Source organism: Rosa chinensis, chromosome 6 (genome assembly GCF_002994745.2).
Source record: "Rosa chinensis cultivar Old Blush chromosome 6, RchiOBHm-V2, whole genome shotgun sequence".
NCBI lineage: Eukaryota > Viridiplantae > Streptophyta > Magnoliopsida > Rosales > Rosaceae > Rosa > Rosa chinensis.
Genome location: NC_037093.1, coordinates 1,957,360 through 1,980,365, shown reverse-complemented (window position 1 = coordinate 1,980,365; position 23,006 = coordinate 1,957,360). Strand labels below are relative to the sequence as shown.

Below are 23,006 nucleotides of genomic sequence, written 5' to 3'. Positions count from 1 at the left end.
TCTATGTAGGCTTTTTCTGGGGCAGTCTAGTGGATTTTTTTTCTATCTAGTTTAGTATTGGGTATTGGTCTTGTCGACTTAAGTCTCAGTGTCTCTAGTTATACACCAATTGAGGTCTATAGGCGAGTAGATTCACTGGTTTTAGGGTTAGGTTGGGAGGGCCGGGTTCTTCTATTTTCTAGCGCTTCCGGCGTGGGTACTAAGACCATCTGCCACCGTACCCTATAAAGCCATATATAGCCCATTACCCTCTCCCATGGTAAGGCATTCCACAATTCCCAAAAATTGTTTTTGCCGTATTGGACCATGTCCAAGCCATATATATCTTTCAATCTGGTAAGCCATCTCTATTTAATATTTTATTGTTTATTTCTTTTATTCCTCTTTTACCCCTCTTCATTCAACTTACAGCACTTTTATAGCCGTTGCATACCACTATTTGAATTATAGCTTACCGATTATACACTATGGTGGGAACTGCATGCAAAAGGTATCAAATATTCTCTAGAATATTCCCATGTGATAAGCCATATATGGCTATATACCCTATCAATTATACACTACGGTGGCTGATGCTCTAACACATCTTCTTATCTGTCTTATGGCAACGGAAGGGTATGTCAGGGCCATTCTGGCTTTTGACTTCTTTCAAAAAAAAAAAAAAAACCTCATCCTTTCTATATATTTTTCCAAATTCATTTATTTTCCTAAAACCCCATCACAAAACAATAGTAATCAAATCACACAAAACATAACATTTTTCACCTCACCACAATCTCAACAAGATTAGATATAAGAAAATTAGATATAAATCCAAAAAATAAAGTTTGTATTAGGAAAAATCCACCCATATATTTGTTTGTAATCTACACCCAATTCACATAATTGAACATTCCTTTTAGAGTATATGTCAATAATTAAGAATTTTCTCGTTTTTTAACTTCACTCTTTTACGGTTTTACCCTTCTGATTAAATAGGATATAATTTAAATAGAATCTGGTTTTAGAGAAACGGTAATTTTTCATTGTTGTGTGTTCTCATTGATAATAGGAGTCTCTTTATATAGAGAATTACAATACATATAATCTGAGTTGTACAAAGAAAGATAATCATACATTGAATGGATATCTCTAAGATTCTCAGAGATTATCTCTAATTAAAACTCTATTACCACTAGGTCAAGTAACCTAGAGTTTGGGTAAGACACACAATAGAGATTTACTTGAACAAATCTTCCTTTATTGTAGCCGGATGTTTGCTAAAAATCTGCAATATGTATAAACTGCAAAATATAAACTAAGTAATCTTACATGATGCATCTTGAGTTATCCATCTTAGTCTTCTTCTGATTCCACCTTTAGTTTTCTTGTTAGCAAATAAGACTAATAAAATGATGAGAAAAGATTGTGTATCAGCATGGACCAAAATATCTTATATATACAGCATAGTAGTGTCAGTTTCTTCTATCAAGAAAGTGACAATGCATTCCAATTACTTCTTTTCAAAACCAGATAATTAAAGTCTCATAACTGTATTTATGAATTTCAAAATTCTAACAAATGTGATAAATTGGACTAGAATAATTTTCTTAAGTCCTTAACTTATACTTGACATTTGAATTCAGAACTAAATCATATATAATAATGAATTTAAGTTCTATACAATGTGGTGTTCATCAAGTTTTCTTATAATATATAGCAAAAACAGAAATCTGACATCACCTGCCAGCAAGAATATTTGCAGAGGCATTCATTCTAACAATGAGAAGAAACGCTTCAGTCTATTCAAAAAAAAAAAACGCTTCAGCCAAGCAGCTCCAAAACACCGAAAGCTCACACTCCAGCTGAACAACAATGCTAAGCGGAAAAGACTATGGCCCTGAGTCTTGAGGAAGTAGTTGTCATCCACGAAATACGTAGAGTAAAAAAAAATTATTTTGAAAACGTTTTTTTTTTTTTTTCTCAACATATAGAACAATCCCACACTTATTCACAAATATAATGAATACGAGGAAAAAGATTTGAACTGTCAACTGTGGGCAATAAACAAGGAGAGAACCAATTGAACTTCATTGGAATCCAATCCAATGCCCATAATAATCCAAGACAATATTCCAACTAGCCAAATGTAGGATAAATTATACAGACTTGTGCCAAAAGCCATAACAAAATAAATCATAGGCATATAGTACTTCTTCCATCCAGGTATCGGAAAGGTCCTAAGGGAAGTACAAAGGGTTTCGTAGATTTCTCAAAATGACTAAAGACTCCAAAAGTTCAATAGATTGTTTGGCAACGTATATCCTCTTGCCGGAAACTTTATAGAATCTAATAAAGGCACGTGCAGATGAAGAAAAAGACAGATCATCATCAACTGCTATAGCTTTGTTGAAGAAATTAATAGCATCTGTGTTGGTTTTAAATACCATCCGCTGCATCTGAATCTCAGTGTCTAACGTAATGACCCCTTCATCATCTGTTTCTAGCCAAACTTCCCCTCCATGTAACTGCGTCAGAGGATGACCAACTTATTCAACAGCATTTGCATTGATTTTCTTTCTATCAAAATTAATTAAGAGTTTAGAGATTATAATAAATATTAATTCGTAATGTAAGAAAATTAATGGAAATATGAAGGACCTTACCCAAGAAATGACGAAAGCTTTTTCTTTTGAACATTATCATAAAATAGAAACACAATTCGGTCTTCAAGATAACGGAACTTGTCATAGAATTGTATATACAATTCTACAACCGTATTGCTGGACATTCTTTCCATTCCATCATCATCAATATATGCCACTGTACGTAAACATAACATATATAATGAAAACCACAATGACAATTGAATTGCAGTAATCAAATTCCAAACTTAATACCAAGGAATTATAACTGAAAACATTAGCTACCAACATGAAGCTAACAAAAGCCATTTATGAGACTTTAAACCTTAACACTGTCTGACAGCATACATAAGCCAAAACAAAAAATTCGGCATGATCGACTTAATCGATCTGTATATAACAACCAAATAACAGGTTGGCACAATTCAACTTATACTGATGAAAAACTAAATCCATTTGAATTGGAATGCACTTTTAAAAGAACAGTCAGCAACTTGACAAAAAGGTAAACTCAAAAGTTTCTAAAGGTTTAATTCGCCAGGAAATTACTCCCACTAACCCTAAAACGTACAAGGTTTCTGTAACTTTCATAGACAAGTGCATATACAACATAACTTGAAAAGTTGTGCAGAGTTCAAACCTCATATTAATTAAAATTTAAAAATCACACATCACCAATTCTTAAGAAATATCCTTATCAATAAGGAACCTCACAATAAAACTTAAATATTGAGTACTCCAAACAAAATCAATTGTTCAAGATACATGTAAAACTTCATTGGCTTCAAAAATAATATCAGGACTGAAATTTTCTTACTCTTGCACAAACAAGAAGATATCCAAACTTCCATTTCTAGCTATCAGGCAAACTTAAGATTTTCAAAATATAAAAGATAAGCAAAATCTTTTACTCCCACTGTTTCTTACTCTTAACCTTTTCTGATTAAATCAGGAAATAAAAGAATCCATATAACAGTGAAAAAAAAAAAAAAGAGAACCAAAAGCATGGTATCAATTTTAGAAGACTCAATTATTTTACATTTGTAATGATCAATTTCAAATCCAAAGGGAAAACGGCTTTAATAATAAAAAACCATGTATAATCCTTCCCCCATTTATTATTATTTATACATATAGTGTGACCCATAAATATATAACCTGTGGTTTTCTTCTGACAAGCCAAAAATCTGCAAACAAGGTTTTAGATGAAATTTTGTATAGTACCTGAAATATAAATACTATCAATAAAACTCTGGTGTGTGAATGCACACAAAACCATACATCAAGTGTATGTTTCTTAAGGGAAAATATACATATAGTATTTATATATAACATAGTTTATCACTATTTAGAGATAATAACCATACGCAGCCAAAAACCACATGTATCAAAAATTCTGAAAATCAAGGTGAAAACGGTGTTTAATAACTTAATTTCAGAAGAGTACTAAATCTCAATCAAAATAATGAAATCAAAAGAAGACATTAGTCTATTACATTATTCTCCAGAATGCGTATTTCTAGTAACTTAATGTAGCATAACAACCATGACTACAAGACTAGCACAACATAGATCACACAAAACAATTCTTGACTAGATTGACAAACACTCCAAAACAATATAAATTAAAAAGCAGAGAAAAAAGCAATATTTACCAGTTATAATACCACCGGTAGAGGGATCGGTTAGAGCTGCCTTAAGAAATGCATATTTAACATTTCTATGTGTGTCTTCTACATGAAAACCTTCCACAGGTTCCTCCGTTTCTTCTGTCAATGCTTCATAAGCCACTAGATCCCCTGTGCCACTTAATTCTACACCATCACATTTCTCTAAAGGAGGATCAAGGTCACTGTCAAGTCGATAAAGGGTTGGTTCCTTCATTTAACAAATAAAACTTAATTTGGCAAACTATAAATCACTAAGCAATTAACAATTAACTGAAGTAGATAAGCAATTACCTCAGACTGCACGCCAAGAATAAAACAGGTATACAAATCAACATTCTTTCTCACGGGCCTATCACGAGCATACTCTCCTAGCTTAAATATGACTTCAGGATGTCTCATAATCTTGTTTGGAATGCAGTACTTCATAATATTAAATGTCTTCTTATTATCATAATAGCTTCCTGCACCTAATGCGAGTATCTTTGGACTAATGATTTCAAATATTTTCGATGTATCTGAAACTGAAAAAATAAAATTTTTGTTAATGAGAATAAATAAAACATAAACAACAAAGAAAAGGCATTTTACCTAGTTCATCATGGAATCAAAACCAGCCATTACAGCAGGTGCTTGGTTTAAAACCCAAGCAATAATAGTAGTCCCTTTAGTCTCTCTATGTAGCTTCTCCTGATAAATCGGACCATGGAGTACAGGATCTGGCTTCAAGAATTGAAGGAACCTTGAGTTCTTCACTTTAGTGTACCCAAAGGACGATTTCTCTTCCCCATAGCTAGTGACATTTAAGCCACACCTTTCACAAGCATTGCAAATGGAAAGGTCCTGGATACACTTTGAATCACCACCAAAGTCCAGTGAAAGGTCCTGAAGACACCTTGAATCAGCAGCATTGTCAGCTGAAAGTTCCTGACGACAATTTGTATCACTACCGGCTGCAATTGAAAGATTCTGAAGACACTTTGAATCAGTACCATCGGCAACTGAATGGTCATGAAAACACTTTGAATGATCCTGAAGACATTTTGAATATTCACCACCAATGCCCATTGAGAGGTCTGAAAGACACTTTGAATCACCACCATTCTCAATCAATGCAAAAAATGACAGAGTATGAGGTGTTCTGAGTGTATGAAGGAGTCGGCGTGGAGGCCTAAAAAAATTTGGCCGGACGATCATGTGACTAGGTGGTCTACGTTTGCATATGGAGAGAATCTCAACGGTACATAAATCGGAGAAACATTTCAGGAAGTCACTGAGCTTAGAGTAGCCCACAGATGAATGATCCAGTTCTAACCCAAATTTAGCCCTGAAATCAGCTTTTAGAGAAGAGAGAGCATACTTTGAGTGCTTCAGGAGACCTTGTAAGAACCCAGGAAATCACTTCTTGAAAACCTTTAGCCATGTAGGAGTGCTTGGGTCCTCAGAGCTCTTGGTCACATGAGCTTGAGGTTCAATGGAACATGCCGCTGGTTGTCCAAGGACTAATCTATCAGCGCAAGAACCTTGTTCAGGGTTATCACCTTCCATAATATACTCGTTCGACTTCTGCAGTGGAAGTTGAAAATTTTTATCTTGTTCTCGTTGTTGAGGTGACATTTTCTCAAACTCAGCTCTGAAAACCAATTTTGGAATCAAACTTTTTATTTCAACTTTCTTGCCTCTCATGGTGACGTAGTTCGCTTGCATGGCTTCTAAAGCAGATTTCTCCTCTCTAAATGTGACAAAACCAAAGCCTTGAGATTGTATCTTCTTTTCTATCTGAGTTACAATAACTACAGCATCTTCCACTGATCCAAACTCTTCAAAGAACTTTCCCAAAACATCTGCCTCACAAAGTAAATACAGATTTACGTTAGCCAGAAAAGTAAACTTGTATATATCTGTTACTTAGATCATTGATCCTGCTTCATAATCATAATTAATACAACTTAAATTATTTAGACAAAAGTTTCATAGGTGCATTACCAGAGTCCACTGAAGGAGGAAGTCCTCCAACAAAGATTTTGCGTTTGAGTTGTTTCGCAGCATAAGAATGACTCTGGTATGCTCCATCCTGAACTCCTCTGACATATCCTTGATGAGATTCAAAGTACTTACAAGCTTCTGCCTTGGTGATTGAGTTAACATTTCTAGCATTAGCCGGCAGTAGAAACTTGAGAATTATGAACAGAGTAAACATATAAACATGCACAAGCAAATGCCTGCTGTGACAAAACAACATAAGACAGAGCATCTTTCTTTTCTTAGAAAAACATAACAAACAACTTTGCTGCATGTAACATTGCTCACCTTTCAGTAGTGGTGTCTTCATCTGTCACCTCTAAGGCAGTACATTTATGTTGATTGGGGAAGGCCTGATTAACTGCACATGAAAATTTGGGCAAGTTAAATCAGATACACAGAAGCTGGCTAACAGTTGCTTGACATATTATTTCCATGTATATCGATAATGAACTAACTGAGGCTAACAGTGGTTATGTTCAGCAGTATGTCATGCATATCTTGAGAGGTTGCCAGGTCTATAGCATTTTGCCCACTGATATTTTAACAGTTTTTGCAGAAATTCATGTGGATACATGTTCAAATAAATGTTAGAGTTCAAACTTTCAACTAATGTGGTCTGCTCTAGAGACCACTACTGGAAAGATACATACACAACTGAAGAAGGAGAAGAAGTTTTTCATTGTTCCTTACCGCACGTTAAGGACTTCACTATTTGCTCCCCATGTTAAAAGAAGCTCAGTGCAGTCTTTACTCCCATTCTTCACAGCGAAAAAGAGGGGGGTTTCTTTCATTTCCGTCATATATTGGACAGCTAACGGGTCTTCCAACAGAAGGATCTGTCAATGGCTCAAAGTCACTGCCACTGAGTTTCAAGAAAATCTAATGGGTGCTAATGTATTTGTGGTTGCCAAGGAAGTTGACTCGTTAAGAAAATTAAGTAGAAGAGAATCATATGATACCTCAAGGGCCTTTGAATTACCATTACCAGCAGCAATATGAAATGCTGTCAACCCCATTTTATTCCTTTGCCTTACGAGAGCACCATGCTCTAGAAGAAGCAATATAATACTGGGAATGAAAGAAACAGAAAGTTGTTAAGGTAATTAAACTGTGTGCATGAGCGTCTTTGTGTGTGTGTGTGTGTGAGAGAGAGAGAGAGAGACCTTATCTGTTGTGGATGCGACAATATTGATGACGCAAGTATCCAATGAAGAGCAGAATTTCCATCTGCATCAGCATCATTGACATCTATATTTGTCTTCAGAAGCAGCTGGATAACAGCTTTGTCTCCTCCCTAACCAAATTTCATCGAATTGTGGTCACATATCATAGTATCATCCTAACACTGCATTGATGTGAACTGTGAAGTACTGAATATGATAATTGCTCCCTCAATGTTTAAAAACAGAGCTCTTCAATCAGAAAATTTGTTCCCATGCAAGTGATGCAACTACTATGCATATATAGTATTTGCATTTTATACAGATGTTACAGGTATGGATTAACTAGCAGTATGCATAGTTTCTTCTAGCTATGCATTTCATACAGAAAATTACCATATATAAACTATGCATGCTGGAAGTTGAAGACGAATGACGAAGAGCCTTTGGTCAGTCATCATCACCATAAGCCAGAACACTATTATGATGCAATGCCCACACTACCGTAAACTATGCAATGCACCTTTTTTTTTTTTTTAGCAGATTGATGCAACAGAGTAGCAAATTGATGCAATGCCCACTCACCTGAGCTGCACGGATGAGTGGCGAAGTCACCTTCTTGTCTCCACCACAGCTCTGAACTACAGCTCCGAAGAGCTGAAGCAGGTCTATCTCCCGGAGCAAGAGCTTCCTTTTGGCCGCCCTCAACGGCGTCGTTGTATGGCCGCCCAGGGCCAAAGCCTCCCTTATAAGGCATTCGTAGATAGTGAACTTCTCCTTGCACCCCGATTTGGAATTACGCAACTCCAACACGGAATCGATAACCTTCTCGGCGGCGACGATGAGCAGAGCCGTCAGAGAAGCTACGCGCCCTTGAACAGCGTAGTTCACTCAGCGATCTCCTTGGTTTTGTCACTCAAAAGTCTCACAATGCTCAAATCCTGCATCAATCAGCGACACGTCGTTTCTTATCCGCTTACAAAATAAATATTGGCTCTGTTTAGCCTTTTACAGAGTTGGGAGCTACCTCTACCAAACAAACAGGGCTTTATATTTCAAATAAACAAACCTTTTCAGTTATGTGAAGGACAAATTCTTCCTTGGAGAAATCGTTCGGATTCCAATATATATCCAACCTGTAAAATAAAATAAAAAAATTCTTATAAAAAAAAAAACCTAATAAAAATAACCAAAAGAAAAGCAATTGCTGAAAAGGAAAAAGCATATTTTCCATTTCAGGCCATATTTGCAGAGTTTACAGGCACACTGGGCGACGTCTTAAACCATTTGCGTATCAGAGAAGAAAATGAAAACCACGTTTTTGACTGGTTTGGTTTACCTTGCCTCAGTAAGCGACAACTCCAACGGTAGCTGTGCCTCACCGTCCTTCGTCCTCAGGTCCGTACGAGCGTGTTTCTTCAGCAACGCCTCCACGCACCGCAACGCGTGAGACTCCACCGCCGTGTGTAGCGGCGTTTTCCCGGCCTCGTCTAACTCGTTCACGAGTGGTATCGCTCCAAGCTGTCCGCTGAGAAGCGCCGAGGCGCACTCTACAGAGTCAAAGTTGCAGCAGAGATGCAGGAGCTTCGACGCGGTCGCTAGGTCTAACGCCCGGCCGCCGAGTCGCTTCGACTGAGCCACGAGCTCGGCCTTGCTGTCGAGGTAGACGGCATTGATCAGACTCGTCTCGGCCTCGACCGAGTCGATTGGGTCTTCACTCGCATCGTGTCGGAGGTCACAGGCGGAACTCGGATCTGAATCGGACCGCTCCTGCGATTATCTTGAAAAAAAACACATGAAAATTGAACAATATTGGAAAGAAATGCAGTTCAAAAATAAGAAAAATGCACACGACGAACCGGAACCATCTGCAAGTCCGAGCTCCGAAGCCTCAATGAAATGTAGAACAGATCTACAGAGGCTAGGTTAAATTGCAAGCGGCTAAGAAAATATAACTACGTTCAGCTGAAACCCTAGATCTCTCTCTCTCTCTTCCGCCGAGTCTCTCTCTTCTTTTGGACAATAATGAAGAAGGGTTGAGGAAGGGTTTAGGAGAGAGGCGTTTTAGTGGGAGGACTGAGAGTATGCAACCGGACTTCAAACGCTTTTATTAAGTGAATTTGATATTTGTCCGTACTAGTTTGTCTTTACTTTCATTAATTTGGGCTCCACACACGGTTTATTTTCTAATAATTCCTCTTCTGTAGGCTAAAATTCTAATATTATGTTGGCAAACGTGGTGTGCAAGGAACAATGTTGTTTTATCAAAATCCGTAGCTGCAGTAAAAGCCTAACAAGCAGAGAGCCCTAGGGTTTTGAGCAAAGTGCGGCACCGGAAATTTCCGGTTGCCGTGTGTTGTTAGCACCGCCAAGGCGCCTCGTCGTGGCTGAGAAACTTTGGGCGCTTTGGATTGGTGGTACTAGAAGTTCGGATCGCTTTCGATTTGGGCAGAGCAGATTGGTTGGCTTGCAGAATTGGTGTTCGACAGCGGTACTGGCAATCAAGTTTGTCGGCGTCGAAGAAGAAGACTACAGAGGATCAGGGAGGCGGAGACAGGGCCGGCCCTGTGAGTTTGGAGGCTCAAGGCGAGAAAAAATTCAAGGCCCCAAAACTCTACTGCTACATGCCTTGGCCAATGGCAAGTTCATCAGAGAACAAAGCAAAACTCATAATGTTGAGAACAGAACCATTTTATGATGCATAATTTAGATAGAAAAGGCCAACATAGCCTTTGTATACATATTACATCTGTGAGTATATTGTATAGAAAATTACAAAGAAGTGTCACTTTGAGACTTATATTAGTCATAGGGCCACTTAGAGGCCCAAAACTATCAGCTCCTTTTTATGCTATACCTATTTTGCCCTCAACCTTCTCTCTCTCTCTCTCTCTCTCTCTCTCTCTCTCTCTCTCTCTCTCTCTCTCTCTAAACTGATGTTTTTGAAACAGATCGCATTCTCAGATCTCCCTCTCTCTCTCTCTCCTCGGCGCACCATCCGGTCTCTTCCAGAGTCCAATTTCTGGAAACACCGCTCGTCTTCGATGAGCCTTGCCTTCATCGGATCTTCGTTCGCCTCCACGAGTGAGTCGACCTCAGTCTTCGCTGCTTCGCCTTCTACGGTTTCACTACTCTTTCCTCTCAGTAATTTTTCAAATTTCGTTTGAGAAATTGAAGTAGTCACTGTTGGAGAGGACCTCTAGCGTCTCCCGCCGTCCTCGGTGGAACTGGAGCGCCGATCTCCGACGTCGAGGACTGCTATACCAGAATCGGACCGAATTGGATTGCTTCAATTTCAGAAATGGCTCTCGCTGTTACTTCTTCTTCGTCTTCTATTGCAATCTCTACTCGGACCTTCTCCTCTGACCTCAAAGGTACATGTATTTTTTTTTGCTGATGAGATTTTTTTATTTACTTTGGAAATTTGAATTGGAATCGATTGAGTTAGGGTTTTTGATTCACAATTAAGATCGAGAGGGTTTTATGACCTGTTTCTGTAAACTGATTACCTATAATTGTAGTTAACAATAAAAATGTTAGATCTCTCGCATTTACGAACCATAATTTACTTAATCTACTTGCAGGTTTTCCTGGAAGAACTATGCCTTTTGAGTCACTTCAACCACTTGGATGCCATGTTGATGCAGTTTGCCCCAAGAGAAAAGCTAGCGATGTATGTGCAACTGCAGTCCATGATTTTGAAGGTGACCAAACCTACTATGAGTAAGGAAGACAGAATCAATACAAGTTCCTTATTTGATATAATTCTCATATACATGCTTTCTATCAATTCCAATGTAAACAATTCACATAATAAATCAATTATTCGGATTGTGATTTATTAGAATGAATGGGTTTGGATTTGTTTGAATTAATCTGTTGTGGAATTTTGCAGGGGAGAGAAAAAGAATTGTGCTCTTGTATGATGGGGGGATGGTTTTGTTAGTTTGTATTGTTTTGATTTCTTTTGGTTTTGTTGTGTGGAATTGCTAGATTAACAATAGCTTATGTTATAGTGGAGTAGTTTTTTAACACATCAATAGTAGTTTTTGTTATAATGGAGTAGTTTTTTTTTAACACATTAACCGTAGCTTTTGTTTGAGCATTGCAAGTCTTTGAGATAGCTTTTAGTATTAGTGATATTAGTTTTTCTTACTATAGATAGTAGCTTTTTATGTTGGTGATAGTAGCTTTTGTTGATGGTCAAAGTAGCTTATGTTACTGGAGTAGCTCTTTAGTATAAGAGTAGCTCGCTTGTGTTGGTGATAGTAGCTTTTGTTGTTGGTGACAGTAACTTTTGGTGTTTGTAAGAGTATCTTTTGGTGCTGGTGAGAGTAGCTTTCTAGTATTTGTGAGAGTAGCATTTGTTGTTGGTTAGAGTAGCTTTTGGTGTTGGTAAAGTAGCTTTTGTTGGTGGGGATAGTAGATTATGGTTTTGGGGAGAAAAGTTTTTTTGGTAACAGTAGCTTTTTTTGTCACAGTAGCTTTGGTTGCTGATAATAGTAGCTTTTGTTACCTCGCCGGAAGTTGCTAGTAGTTTTTTTTGCTGATGACAGTAGCTTTTGCTACCTCACCGGAGGTTGCCGGAAATCTCATCACAGTAGCTTTTGTTGTCAGCGACAGTAGCTTTTGATGTTAGTGACAGTAGCTTTTGTGGTCGCCGGAGACTCGCCGGAGTTGGCCGGAGGTTGAACAGAAACCCGCTGGAGTTGGCCGGAGAAGAGAGAGAGGATGATTGTTGACTTTTTACTCTAGTGGCAGTTATGTAAATATGTTGGTTTTTAATATCCAAAATTTAACACATTTTTTAATCTAGTGGCCTTATGAGGGAAAAAAATAGTTGGTGGCCTTATGGCAAAAAAAACATTGAAATATGCACTTATATGTAATTAACCTTATATTGTATGAAGGGTTGGTTCGACAAAAAACCATAGCTGATTTGAGATTGTACAACTCGATACAATACGGTTCTTCTTATTGTCCCTAGCTGCGTTGCCAGCAAGCTCCAAAACCTAAATTCCCAAATTCATGAACCAAATCAGCATAAACCTAAAGATCAAAACTTCAAGCAGCTAATCCAAAACCCATCAAAATATCAAGCTAACAAAACCAAGTCAACATCATTCCACCCTTCAACAAACCTTAAACCCAATAATAATTTCCAGTCTTTAGCTACAAATATCAAAATTAAACTCAGAAATGTGAAACCCAAACTCCCGATTTGAAAACCAATTAATTCAAAACAAATACAAAATCCCTAAAATCCAGATCCCCAATTCCCGAAACCCTAATTTCTCAATTGAACAAATATTGAGCAAATTAAGAAAAATTAAAACTCACCTCGGCAGCTAGGTATTTAAGGACAACCGAAAGATACACCGGAGCTCTGGCGCCGACACGCTCGGCATACTGGCCGGACTTAAGAAACTGGGCGATCCTACCCACCAGAAATTGAAGCCCAGCGTTGCTTGACCTGGACATAGACCTGATTTGAGAGAGAGTGGGTTGGGAGTTGCTCTGTGATGGAATGTGTAAAGCAGTGGAGTTCTAATATATCGGACCCGATGCTGTGCGCTGATTGGTTAAGAGCAAGGTCAGTCTGATTGCCAACATGGCACATAAGACCTTCGAAATTTGAGGCCCCTAAAATATATCTGCAGGCCTACATTTTTTTTTTTGAGGCCCCTAAAATTTGAGGCCCTAGACCTGGGCCTACTTCGCCTAGGCTTAGGGCCGGCCCTGGGCAGAGATTTGTTCTTTGGTGCTAGATTGTTCGGCAGCAGTGGCGTCAGGATCGAGAGGTGATTCGATTCTCCCGATTTGTGGCTTAGGCTTGGCATTGGTGCCGTGCTGCTTTTGATCGAGGAAATGGATGTAGGGGTGGCTGCCTGGGTCGGATGTCCCCCTGACTGGGCAGCGGCGGTAGGGTGGTAATCTGGCCAGCGCCTTTACCTAGGCCTAGACCTGGACCATATGGGCTTAATATCTTTTGGGCCTATTTGATTAGGTATGATTTTTTTTTCAGAATTGGGTCGAATTGAAGGGTTCCTTGACACCCTCATTCATTACTTATTTCTTTGGGCTGGCCTGACCTGAGAGTGTTAACCTCCTTAGGCGATTTTGGGCCTTTACGGTTTCTAAAGTGCCAGTCTTAATTCAGATCATTTGAAATTGATAATTATCTCGAGTTGAAGTAGAGAAATTGGCTTATGGATGAGAAATTGACTCCTATTTGTTTGCTGGGAAGCAGCTCTTTTTTCATGCCACAATTACGTGCCTAGCGGATGGAGAGCTAGAAGATGATTTTTCCTCATAAGACACGGAGTTGTTATTTGTTTATGGGTTTGCGCTTTATAAAGCGGGCTCAAATTGACTTTTAGTGAGTTTACATTGTTTAGATAGAAATTTTTTCTATCTTTAAGTGTATGTTAGACTCTTACTTTTTAGCTGATCATCTATTGTAATGAACCATTATTTCAAAAAAAAAAAAGGAACAATGTTGTTTTTAGGTACAAATCCGCTGCTACTCAATTAATTGCCCGGTCTTACAATAGGCAAAACCTAGAATCAGTTAGATTGTTAAGAACTGTAACTGAAATAAAACGGTATCCTCTTCCTGTTAACATTTTCTGATAGATTTTGATGGTTCCATTATTCAAATCACTAGAGATGTTGCTTCTAGCTTCATTATAAGAGATGGTGATGGCAATCCTGTCATTATTGGAGCTAGAAGACTTGGTCGTACTAGTGTTTCAATTGTTGAGGCTATTGACCTTCGTGATGGCTTACTCAGAGCTAGGAACAAGGGTCTCTATAACATTTTTGTTGAACGAGATTCTCAATTGATTATCAATTGTGTCAATAGTAGTAGTGGCGTTCCTTGGAGACTCAAGACTATTGGTCGTGACATTCAACAATTGTCTCAAGTCATTTACTTCAATCAACTTTTGTTCTAAGAAAATCAAACTTTATGGCAGATGATTTGGCTAATCTTAGTCACTCTTCTAGGGACAAGCAAGTTTGGGATAGTTGTCTTCCTCTTAGTGTTGGAGAGGAAAGATCCCACATTGGAAAAGTGATAAATAAAATATAACTTATAAGTGGGTGGATCTCACCCAATCGTATCGAGGCCTTTTGTGATTAAAACCCAACACCTAACGGGTGGTTAAGTTGGGACAATATCTGTACAATGGTAGGCCATGGGCCACGCTTGTCGCTGTTTAACACTTAGTGTGTTAAGGGCTTTCAACTTTGACTCATTTGGGTCGAGTTGTCTTAGAGAATTTTGTTTGTAATTTTGTTGTCGTGGTATTAAAAAAAAAAAAGCCAAAGACATACACACTGTGTGGGAAAATTAATTAAATTTTTTTATTAAATAAGGAGTAAGTAGTTTTTGAGTTGTTCCGTTCAAAGTTCAAACCTCCTCTATTAATATTTGGATATCCTTCCATTCTTTTTACCATCAAACTTACAATTCGATCAATTTATTATTCTCTCTACACCTCCTCTTCTTCCTCTCTTCTATTCCTAAATTTCAACTTCCAAGATATTTGAATACATAATGAGATTGAATGATTTCTTTAACTAGGTGAAGACATATATAATCGCTGCACACAGCAAATTCGCTCATCGATTTTGTTTGATAAATACATTGACTTTTTATTTTATTAGAATAGCTTACATGCAAATTACTTTAGATTCAGGTCGGTTTAATAGGTTAAAAAGGGTTTGTTTGATTTAATGTATTGCATTGGAGTTTGATAATTTAAAATGCACAAAGGAATAAGATGTCAGTAAGAGAGAGTTCCAGCAATGTTCCAATACCAAATCAATTAAAGCAGGCTAGGAAAAGCAATTCAATCAATTTTTAGGGAAAATGCGGAAATACCCTAATTTCAGGGAGATTAGTTCCCTGTATCCATTTACCTAATTTAATTGATAGTCTGATATAGCGTTCTGCTAGGGTTGAGAGCGGCCGCCCTTGCGGTTTGCTTCTGAAACTTCCTCCATATTCATGGAGGACTTGGGTGACTTTGATGGCGTGGTGGGGATCTGGTGTAGCGGTGAAGGTTGTTTGCCTCGTTTCTCTTCTTTGCAGCGGAGTTATTACTGTGATTCTTGAAGCTATTGGAGGATCGGATGGTGGAATAGCTTTCCGATTCTGGTGGTGGATAGGGGTAGTACGGTGGACGCGGTGGTGAGCAGGTCGAGCTGTTGTCAGCCAGCAATGGAGGCAGGGAACCTTGTCCCCGGTCATGGTTGTGTACGGCGAACCTGGATTTGCGTCTGGAAGGCTGATATGGGCTGCATCTGGAGGAGTGCAGAGGGCGACAAATCGTCGGATGTTGAGCTGATGGTCGGAAGCTTTTCTGGGCTGAAGACGCCACGCGATCGCATGGTGCAGACTGGTTTGAAGATCCGGATTTGGGATCCAGGTCGAATCCAGATTTGGGTCTGGGTTTGGACTTGGTACTGGGCCCGGATGTGGGCTTTGAGGTTGATTTTTATTTGGTTTTCATCTTTTTGTTTCATAGGTCACTTTGGTGGAAGATTGATCTCTGTTTGGCGTACTTTTTATGTGGAAGATGTTTGGATGGTCACATCACCAGTTATATTGTTAGAAGATTGCCCTTTAGTGGTCGGTCACACTATCGATAACTTAGGTGGAAGATTGTTCTCTTTTCGACGTAAGATGTACGAGGAATCTGCTTGGTCGGTCATACCACCGGTTGCTTTGATAGAAGATTGCCCTTTTATGGTCGGTCATACTATTAGTAACTTTTCACATAGTACAGTTTACACCCAATGTGTCCTCAGATGCATTTTTGCATCCAATCGTATCTTTGCTAGGTTTTATGTTCATTGTTTCATTTTCATATTTTTCATTTATGATGTAGTTTCTACATTTGTCTTTTGTAATCTTTCTTATTATTAATGGAGTTGACATTTATTCTCAAAAAAAAAAAAAGAAGGGAGATTAGTTCCCTTGTTCTCACTAATTTATATATTTCCTCGTTGCAGATATGATAAGTGATTTTATTCCCTGATACTTTTTTTATTATTTATTTATTTATTTTACTATTTTTCCCTCTAACCCTTGTCACATAGGAAGAAGACTCAAATGAATGCTCGAGAGTTGCAAAATAAGGTGAGTTGTTCATGAACCTTATAAATACCTTGGTTTAAGTCAGAAAAGGGGACTTTGGACCTCCAAAAAAATTACAAAGGAAAGCTCAAAAGTCACTGAAATCCGTGAAGAATCACCAAGCTACTTGAAGAGCTGATTCATTCATCACCCAAAATCAAGAAACAACATTGAACCATGTGGCAATCCTCATGAATATCGATCGATTCTTGATCAAGTGTGACACTCTTGATTTGAGCGAAGTCCAGAGATAGAATCAGACGATTCATTTATAAAGATCAAAACCTGCACTTTAATTATTAATAAAATTTATTATTTTGTACACGTGTCTATTTTTTATTGGTTTAAAAAAAAACTTTTCGTTTACAATAGGATTTTGACTGTAAACCCATTTTCTAAGGGAGTGTCAACTATAAATAAGAATAAATACGATCCACATTATAGTAAGTTATAATTTTTTGTAGGTCTCATTTTAAGAAAAAGAGAATCCACATAATAATAATTACTCTTTCTACCGTTTATCTCTTCTAAGAAAAACGAAAAAGGCCAATGATAAAAGAGGTCATTGTAAAGTGCCTTATTATAATTCAGGATACACAAATGTCTCCATGATAATTAAGGTCACCTCTTCACAACCTACCACTAGAGTTACATTTAATTACAAAACTGCCATCAACAGCTCTCTCTCTCTCTCTCTCTCTCTCTCTCTCTCTATCTTCTTCTTCTTCTTCTTCACACGGACACATACCTTAAAAGAGTGTGAATGGCGAGGATCGGTGTACGAGTTCTTGAAGCGGTGCTGACTCGCCGGTAATCGGATCGCTCCAGATTGTTCAGGTCTATAAGGCGTCATGCGACTCCTCTTCATCTCTTGACGTACTCATCATGATCTGAGAGCGCGACGTTGAAATAGAATGACTCGTTGTGCTCAACGAACTGGAGGCCAACGAAGGCGTGCTTGCCGGTGCCGTCCTTGATCTTAAGGACGAAGAAGCGTGACAAGCTGAGCATGGTCTCGACGGAGGTCGTTGGAGTTTGGATCCTCTGGTCGGATCTCGCGCTGGTCCTTGCATGACACTACCCAGAGCTGACTCATCCAGATCTTGTCGGACTTGAGCCACTCGCCGCAATTGTACCTGCCGGATGTCGACTGCAGTGGGGTTTTGTAGACCGCGACCTCGCACACCAGCAGCAGCTTCAGAATCCTCATCGTCGCCGTGATCCATCTCCCTCGTCACTGTGAGTTCTGGTTTTTCAGTTTTTCAATATTATTAATCAATTTTCACATGCTAGAATGTATCTGTGTGCTTCTGTTTGGTAGATTACTTGCTTTATTGCCTGAGAATTTGGAGATTCTGTTTCCCATAATAGATTGAAGTAGTAGTATTTATCAAATGCGAACAAATCTTCAATTTGCTTTGACGTTTATATATCTTCTGGACTACCAGTACTGTTAATCTTGGTTACTGGCTCAAGGAGTATATGGGGTTAGAAATTGATTTTTGGTTTCATAATAGTAAACGATGTTGCACTGTTGCTTTTAAGATGTCATTATGTTTGTTGCTAATGGTACCTCTGCTTCATTTTTGATAAGGAAACAATATTATGTTACTTCATTGGTTCAATCTGCTTAGTACTTTTATGTGGGTCGTCATCTTTTTTTAATCTACTGAAGAAGATAAATTTCCTTTTTATAAATGATTAGAGTTTATCATCCAAATATAAAAGGTGAAAAATTTAGTTTAGATTGGTGTCAACTTTTAATCATGATATATAAAGATTGGTCAGTTATGATTTTGTTTGCATGTAAGTAATGAAAGTTGTGATATAGAATATAGCACAACATGCATTCTTGTAACCTATTTACTGGGCTTGTCACTCATCCCCTTCCTCTTTGGTTTAACTAGTAAGGAGTACATTATCTGTTAAAAGACATTGGTTTGGAGTCAACGGAGATGGTTTTACTAGTTTCATAATCCCACCACTTAGCCCTCCCTGAATAACTTTTTTGGTTGACCCCATTACTTTAACTAGTAGGAAGTGCATGATATCTTCAGGCAATGCAGACATCAGCATTGTAAATCCAAAGGTTACTGGTTTGTAGTATAAAGATATGGCTGTACTAAAACAGTGAACTAAGTTTCTGCACTGCATTATATTTTTTTCGTTGATCTGCAATGAAACTTATTTAATCTGCTAATAATATTACAGTCATTGAATGCCCGGTCGCGAGCAATGCTTATGCACAAACTGGATCGCAGTGGCAGTGGATCAAGGTTTGTCTTTTCTAATTGTTGTATTTTTAATTGTTTTGGTTGGGCTTACATGTCATCACGGCTGTTGGTAGACTGTTGATATTGCTCCATATTGTCTCTGATAAAAATTACTTATTCATGCAGTTGCCTCAGACCTATGAGACTAAATTCCCTGAGAGCTGGTAGGATTATGCACATTGGGAATGTGAAGGAGGCAACTGGTATGCCTGTTAGTTCCAATTTTCAGATGATGGAGTATTTAATTGTCCTCGTGGCTTTGTGTAACAAGAAAGAATGTCATGTTGAGATGAGAAAGTTGCATGTACATCACTTGGAATTTTTCAGTCAATATAATGTGAAATTACAAATACTGTTTATAGACTATTTTTTTTTATTAACTGTTATACACATCATTGATTAAGTCACTGGACAGTTAAGTCATTGGCTAGCCTAGGTCCCTAGTTAGTGAGATCACTGGTCAAATCACTATTAACTTTAAGTCACTGATTATGTTACTAGCAAAGATACTGGCCATGTCACTGTTAACCTCAAGTCACTAGCCATGTTACAGTCATGAGGTTACTGGCCAAGTCATTGTTAACCTGAAGTCACGGGCCAGTGAAGTCATTGATCGAGCCAAGTCCCTAGTTAATGAGGTCACTGACCATGTCATTGTTAATTTCAAGTCACTGTCCATTGAAGTCACTGACCATGTTACTGGCCAAGTTGCATGTTACTTACTATGTCGTTGTCAATCCCTGGCAAAATCACTGACAATGTAGCTGATCATGTAACTGATCATGTAACTGACCATGTAACTGATCATGTAACTGACCATATAACTTATCATGTCACTGACCATGTAACATGTCATGTCACAAGGTATGTCTCTAGCCAAGTTATTGTTAACCTCAAGTTATTGACATAGTCACTGGCCAAGTTATTGTTAACCTCAAGTCATTGACATAGTCACTGGCCAAGTTATTGGTCATGTCACAGGTAAAGTTATTGTTAATCTCAAGTAACCGACAGTCACTGACTATGTCGCTGTCAAATCCTAGCAACGTTATTGGCTACATGTCACTGACTCTGTCATTGGTTAAGTTATCGTTAACCTCAAGTCACTGACCATGTCACTTACCATGTCATTAATTGTTATGCACGTCCCTGACCATGATACTGATAATTCATAGCCAAGTCACTGTCAATTTGAAATTATAAGTCGAATATGATATAATTACTTCTGCATTTGATTATGAAACAAAACAATTCGATTCCAATTTTTGATTTGACTGAAGATTTAAAGCTTTTTTGAGTGGAGATGATACATGATTGTCTTTAAAATTTAGTTTGATACTGTAACATGGCCAGTGACATTGCCTACTAATGTAACTTACCATGTAGCTGATCATGTAACTGATCATGTAACTTGTCATCTCACAAGGTATGTCCCTGGCCAAGTTATTGTTAATCTCAAGTCATTTACATAGTCACTGGACAAGTTATTGATCACGTCACATGCAAAGTTATTGTTAATCTCAAGTAACCGACATAGTCACTGACTATGTCACTGTCAATTCCTAGCAACATTATTGGCTACATGTCACTGACTATGTCATTGGTTAAGTTACTATTAACCTCAAGTCACTGACCATGTCATACATGTCACTTACCATGTCATTGACCATGTCACTGTCAATCTTTGATCAAGTCACTGTCAATTCTTGGCCAAGTCACTGATCATGTCACTGTCAATCCTTGTTATATTGCATTCATTATACGTCAAACAAAAAAGTGTACAACCACCAACATTATCCACGAAGGATAATGGTACACAACAGTACATAGTCAACAACTAGGAACCTTATAGATTCAAATATATAGTTACACAATTCAGCCACTATTCATACATTGAAGGAGAAACTTGCTCTATAAAGGGTTAAATGAAGCACATCACGTACTCATTTCTTTGCTAGCAGCTTCTTTGGAATTTTCTCTATGGGGTAGATTTAAGCATAAAAAGCCTGGTAGCACGCTTTCGCAGGGTACCCCCACATTTTAACCCACCATGTTGCAATTCCGACTTCAACATTTCTGGGTCAAGAACATCCCACAATGAGTCAATGAAGGTCCAAAGTGGGTTAACAAGGCTTATCGAAGATTTTAAGTGATACCAATTAAGCAATATAAGCACAGTAGAAGAAATGGTGGTGAAAGCTATGATGACAAAATTTATAAGACAGGTATATGAAAAGCAACTGGGAGTATATAAAAAGCATTTGGAATTTTATCTTACTTTCAACTAAGCAGATAATCTGATTCATGTTCGAAGTGGACTACAATATAAAATGGACATGTGTCCAAATCTTTTTAAACAACATCTCCATGAAAAACCACAAGTTTAAAACATTCCACTATTCTAAGTTTAAGAGATAACCTCATCTTAAGGACATACAGAATACTTCTACAAAACAGAAATTGAATGCAGAAGGCCAATTAGATTTTTATGTTTTACAAAATAGTTTCTCTAGAGTAGCTGGAAAGACTGCATTTTTCAGTTTTGAGAAAATAAAAAATTGCACAAGTTTCCTTCAACCCGTAAAGCAATCAATTTAAGAAGCACCGCTAGGAGTGCTTCCCAAAAGCTACTTAAAACACAGTAGACACCTCTCAGAGAAACTCACAGAAAAATGTTAAACTAGGATCATATGGAATTTATGCTGCAGAGGGGTAGAAATAGTGCGATAACCATATCAAACAAAACCTTAACACTCATATTGACAAGAATATGATGGATATAAAGAATAAGTATCAAAAGTGACAACATATTATCAAATTGCCATATTGATGAAGTGGAATAACATAATCATCTTCCTGCCAATCCCCATCAACCTAGCATTATGTGACAACAAGCATCTGCTATCTATCCTAGTAACACTATTAACTTAAAAGAGAAATTGTCATATGGATCTAGCAATTGATTCAAAAATATGAACTCTGGGACCCAACTCATATCAACTAATATACTAGTTCTAACAACATTAGCAGGATATAACAGTTCAAGTAATAATAATAGCCAAATAGCATAACCTTGTCGATGCATTCAATTTATTTCTGATGCAAGAAGCAAGCAGATTTTGGACGCAGGTCACTCCTAATGAACAAATGAAAAGAAACAACTAACATTATCACAGCAAGTATCTATGCTTAATGGTCTCGAACAAGTTCATGGTTTATCATTTCGGCAATGAACTTGCATTTCAAACCAAAAATTTGCTCCTTGAAGTTGAAACTGGGTTAACCAAACAAACATTCTAGATAATTACGACAATCCAATACCATGAGAGAGTAAAACAGTTTTAGTGTCCCAAATGATTGAATGGTAAAGAATTTCTAATTTCTCTATTATTCCAACAACCAAACACAGAATACTCTGAAAATAGAATAATAACAGATTCACTGACCTAAACCAAAGACCCAACTCCTCAACCATACAAAGTAGCCGCTTGTACACCTCGTCTTCCTTGCTTTGAATTAACGAAGCACACTTAGCTAGCGTCCACACCACTTCTCCAAGCCAAGCGCCAAAATCAAATGAATAGCGAGAATAGTAAAAACAAAAACAAAAATTTCCGATGCGATTGAAGAAAGGATAAGAAGCACTCACAAATTACCAATAATGCATAAACCGAAGCTCTGAATTTTCATCTCACCGCTTGATCTCGAACCACGACTTGCAAACCAGCGAGATCGAGTTCCGGTCGCCGTCCAATTGCAGGAACGAGAACACGTGCTCCAACACCTCCTCGGGGAACGACAGCTCCATTTTCAACATTTCTCAAGCTCGAAATCGATTTCAAATCCAAACGACGTCGTCCTGTTCCGAATGCGAAGCGAGGACAAAGAAACAGAGAAGAAGAAAAAGAAGAAGAAGAAGAAGAAGAAGCACGCCGTTAGAGAGAGAGAGAGAATTGGGATAAAAAAAGCTCCGATCAAATCGAATCATGCATTTAGGTTTTGATCAGATAATCGTCTTCTACATTTCGGAGCTCCGTTTTGATCAAAATAGAGAAGAGTTGAGCTTCGTGATTCTTCAATATAAAGTTATAAATGTTATACTAGGCTTTTAA

At 37.9% G+C, this 23,006-nt stretch overlaps 1 protein-coding gene and 2 long non-coding RNA genes across 3 annotated transcripts; 1 reads left to right on the top strand and 2 right to left on the bottom strand.

The window, feature by feature from the left end:
* Positions 1 to 2,055: 2,055 nt before the first annotated feature.
* Positions 2,056 to 9,537, bottom strand: LOC112169687 (ankyrin-3). Its single transcript, XM_040507730.1, is given in 15 exon segments — positions 2,056 to 2,559; positions 2,646 to 2,802; positions 4,280 to 4,502; positions 4,586 to 4,815; positions 4,883 to 6,135; positions 6,278 to 6,441; positions 6,602 to 6,674; positions 7,007 to 7,152; positions 7,276 to 7,384; positions 7,480 to 7,610; positions 8,062 to 8,369; positions 8,372 to 8,417; positions 8,546 to 8,612; positions 8,816 to 9,246; positions 9,336 to 9,537. Coding segments are annotated over 9 exon segments (1,251 nt in total). The 5' UTR covers positions 9,345 to 9,537; the 3' UTR covers positions 2,056 to 2,559; positions 2,646 to 2,802; positions 4,280 to 4,502; positions 4,586 to 4,815; positions 4,883 to 6,135; positions 6,278 to 6,441; positions 6,602 to 6,670.
* Positions 9,538 to 17,301: 7,764 nt separating this feature from the next.
* Positions 17,302 to 19,260, top strand: LOC112169349. The gene is made up of 3 exons (XR_002924629.2): positions 17,302 to 17,860; positions 18,833 to 18,897; positions 19,021 to 19,260. It is a non-coding gene; the product is annotated as an uncharacterized LOC112169349 (long non-coding RNA).
* A 1,361-nt stretch (positions 19,261 to 20,621) lies between these two features.
* LOC112174197 lies at positions 20,622 to 22,956 on the bottom strand. Its single transcript, XR_002925894.2, has 2 exons — positions 22,341 to 22,956; positions 20,622 to 20,970 (listed from the first exon to the last, which is right to left on the bottom strand). It is a non-coding gene; the product is annotated as an uncharacterized LOC112174197 (long non-coding RNA).
* Between the last annotated feature and the right edge of the window lie 50 nt (positions 22,957 to 23,006).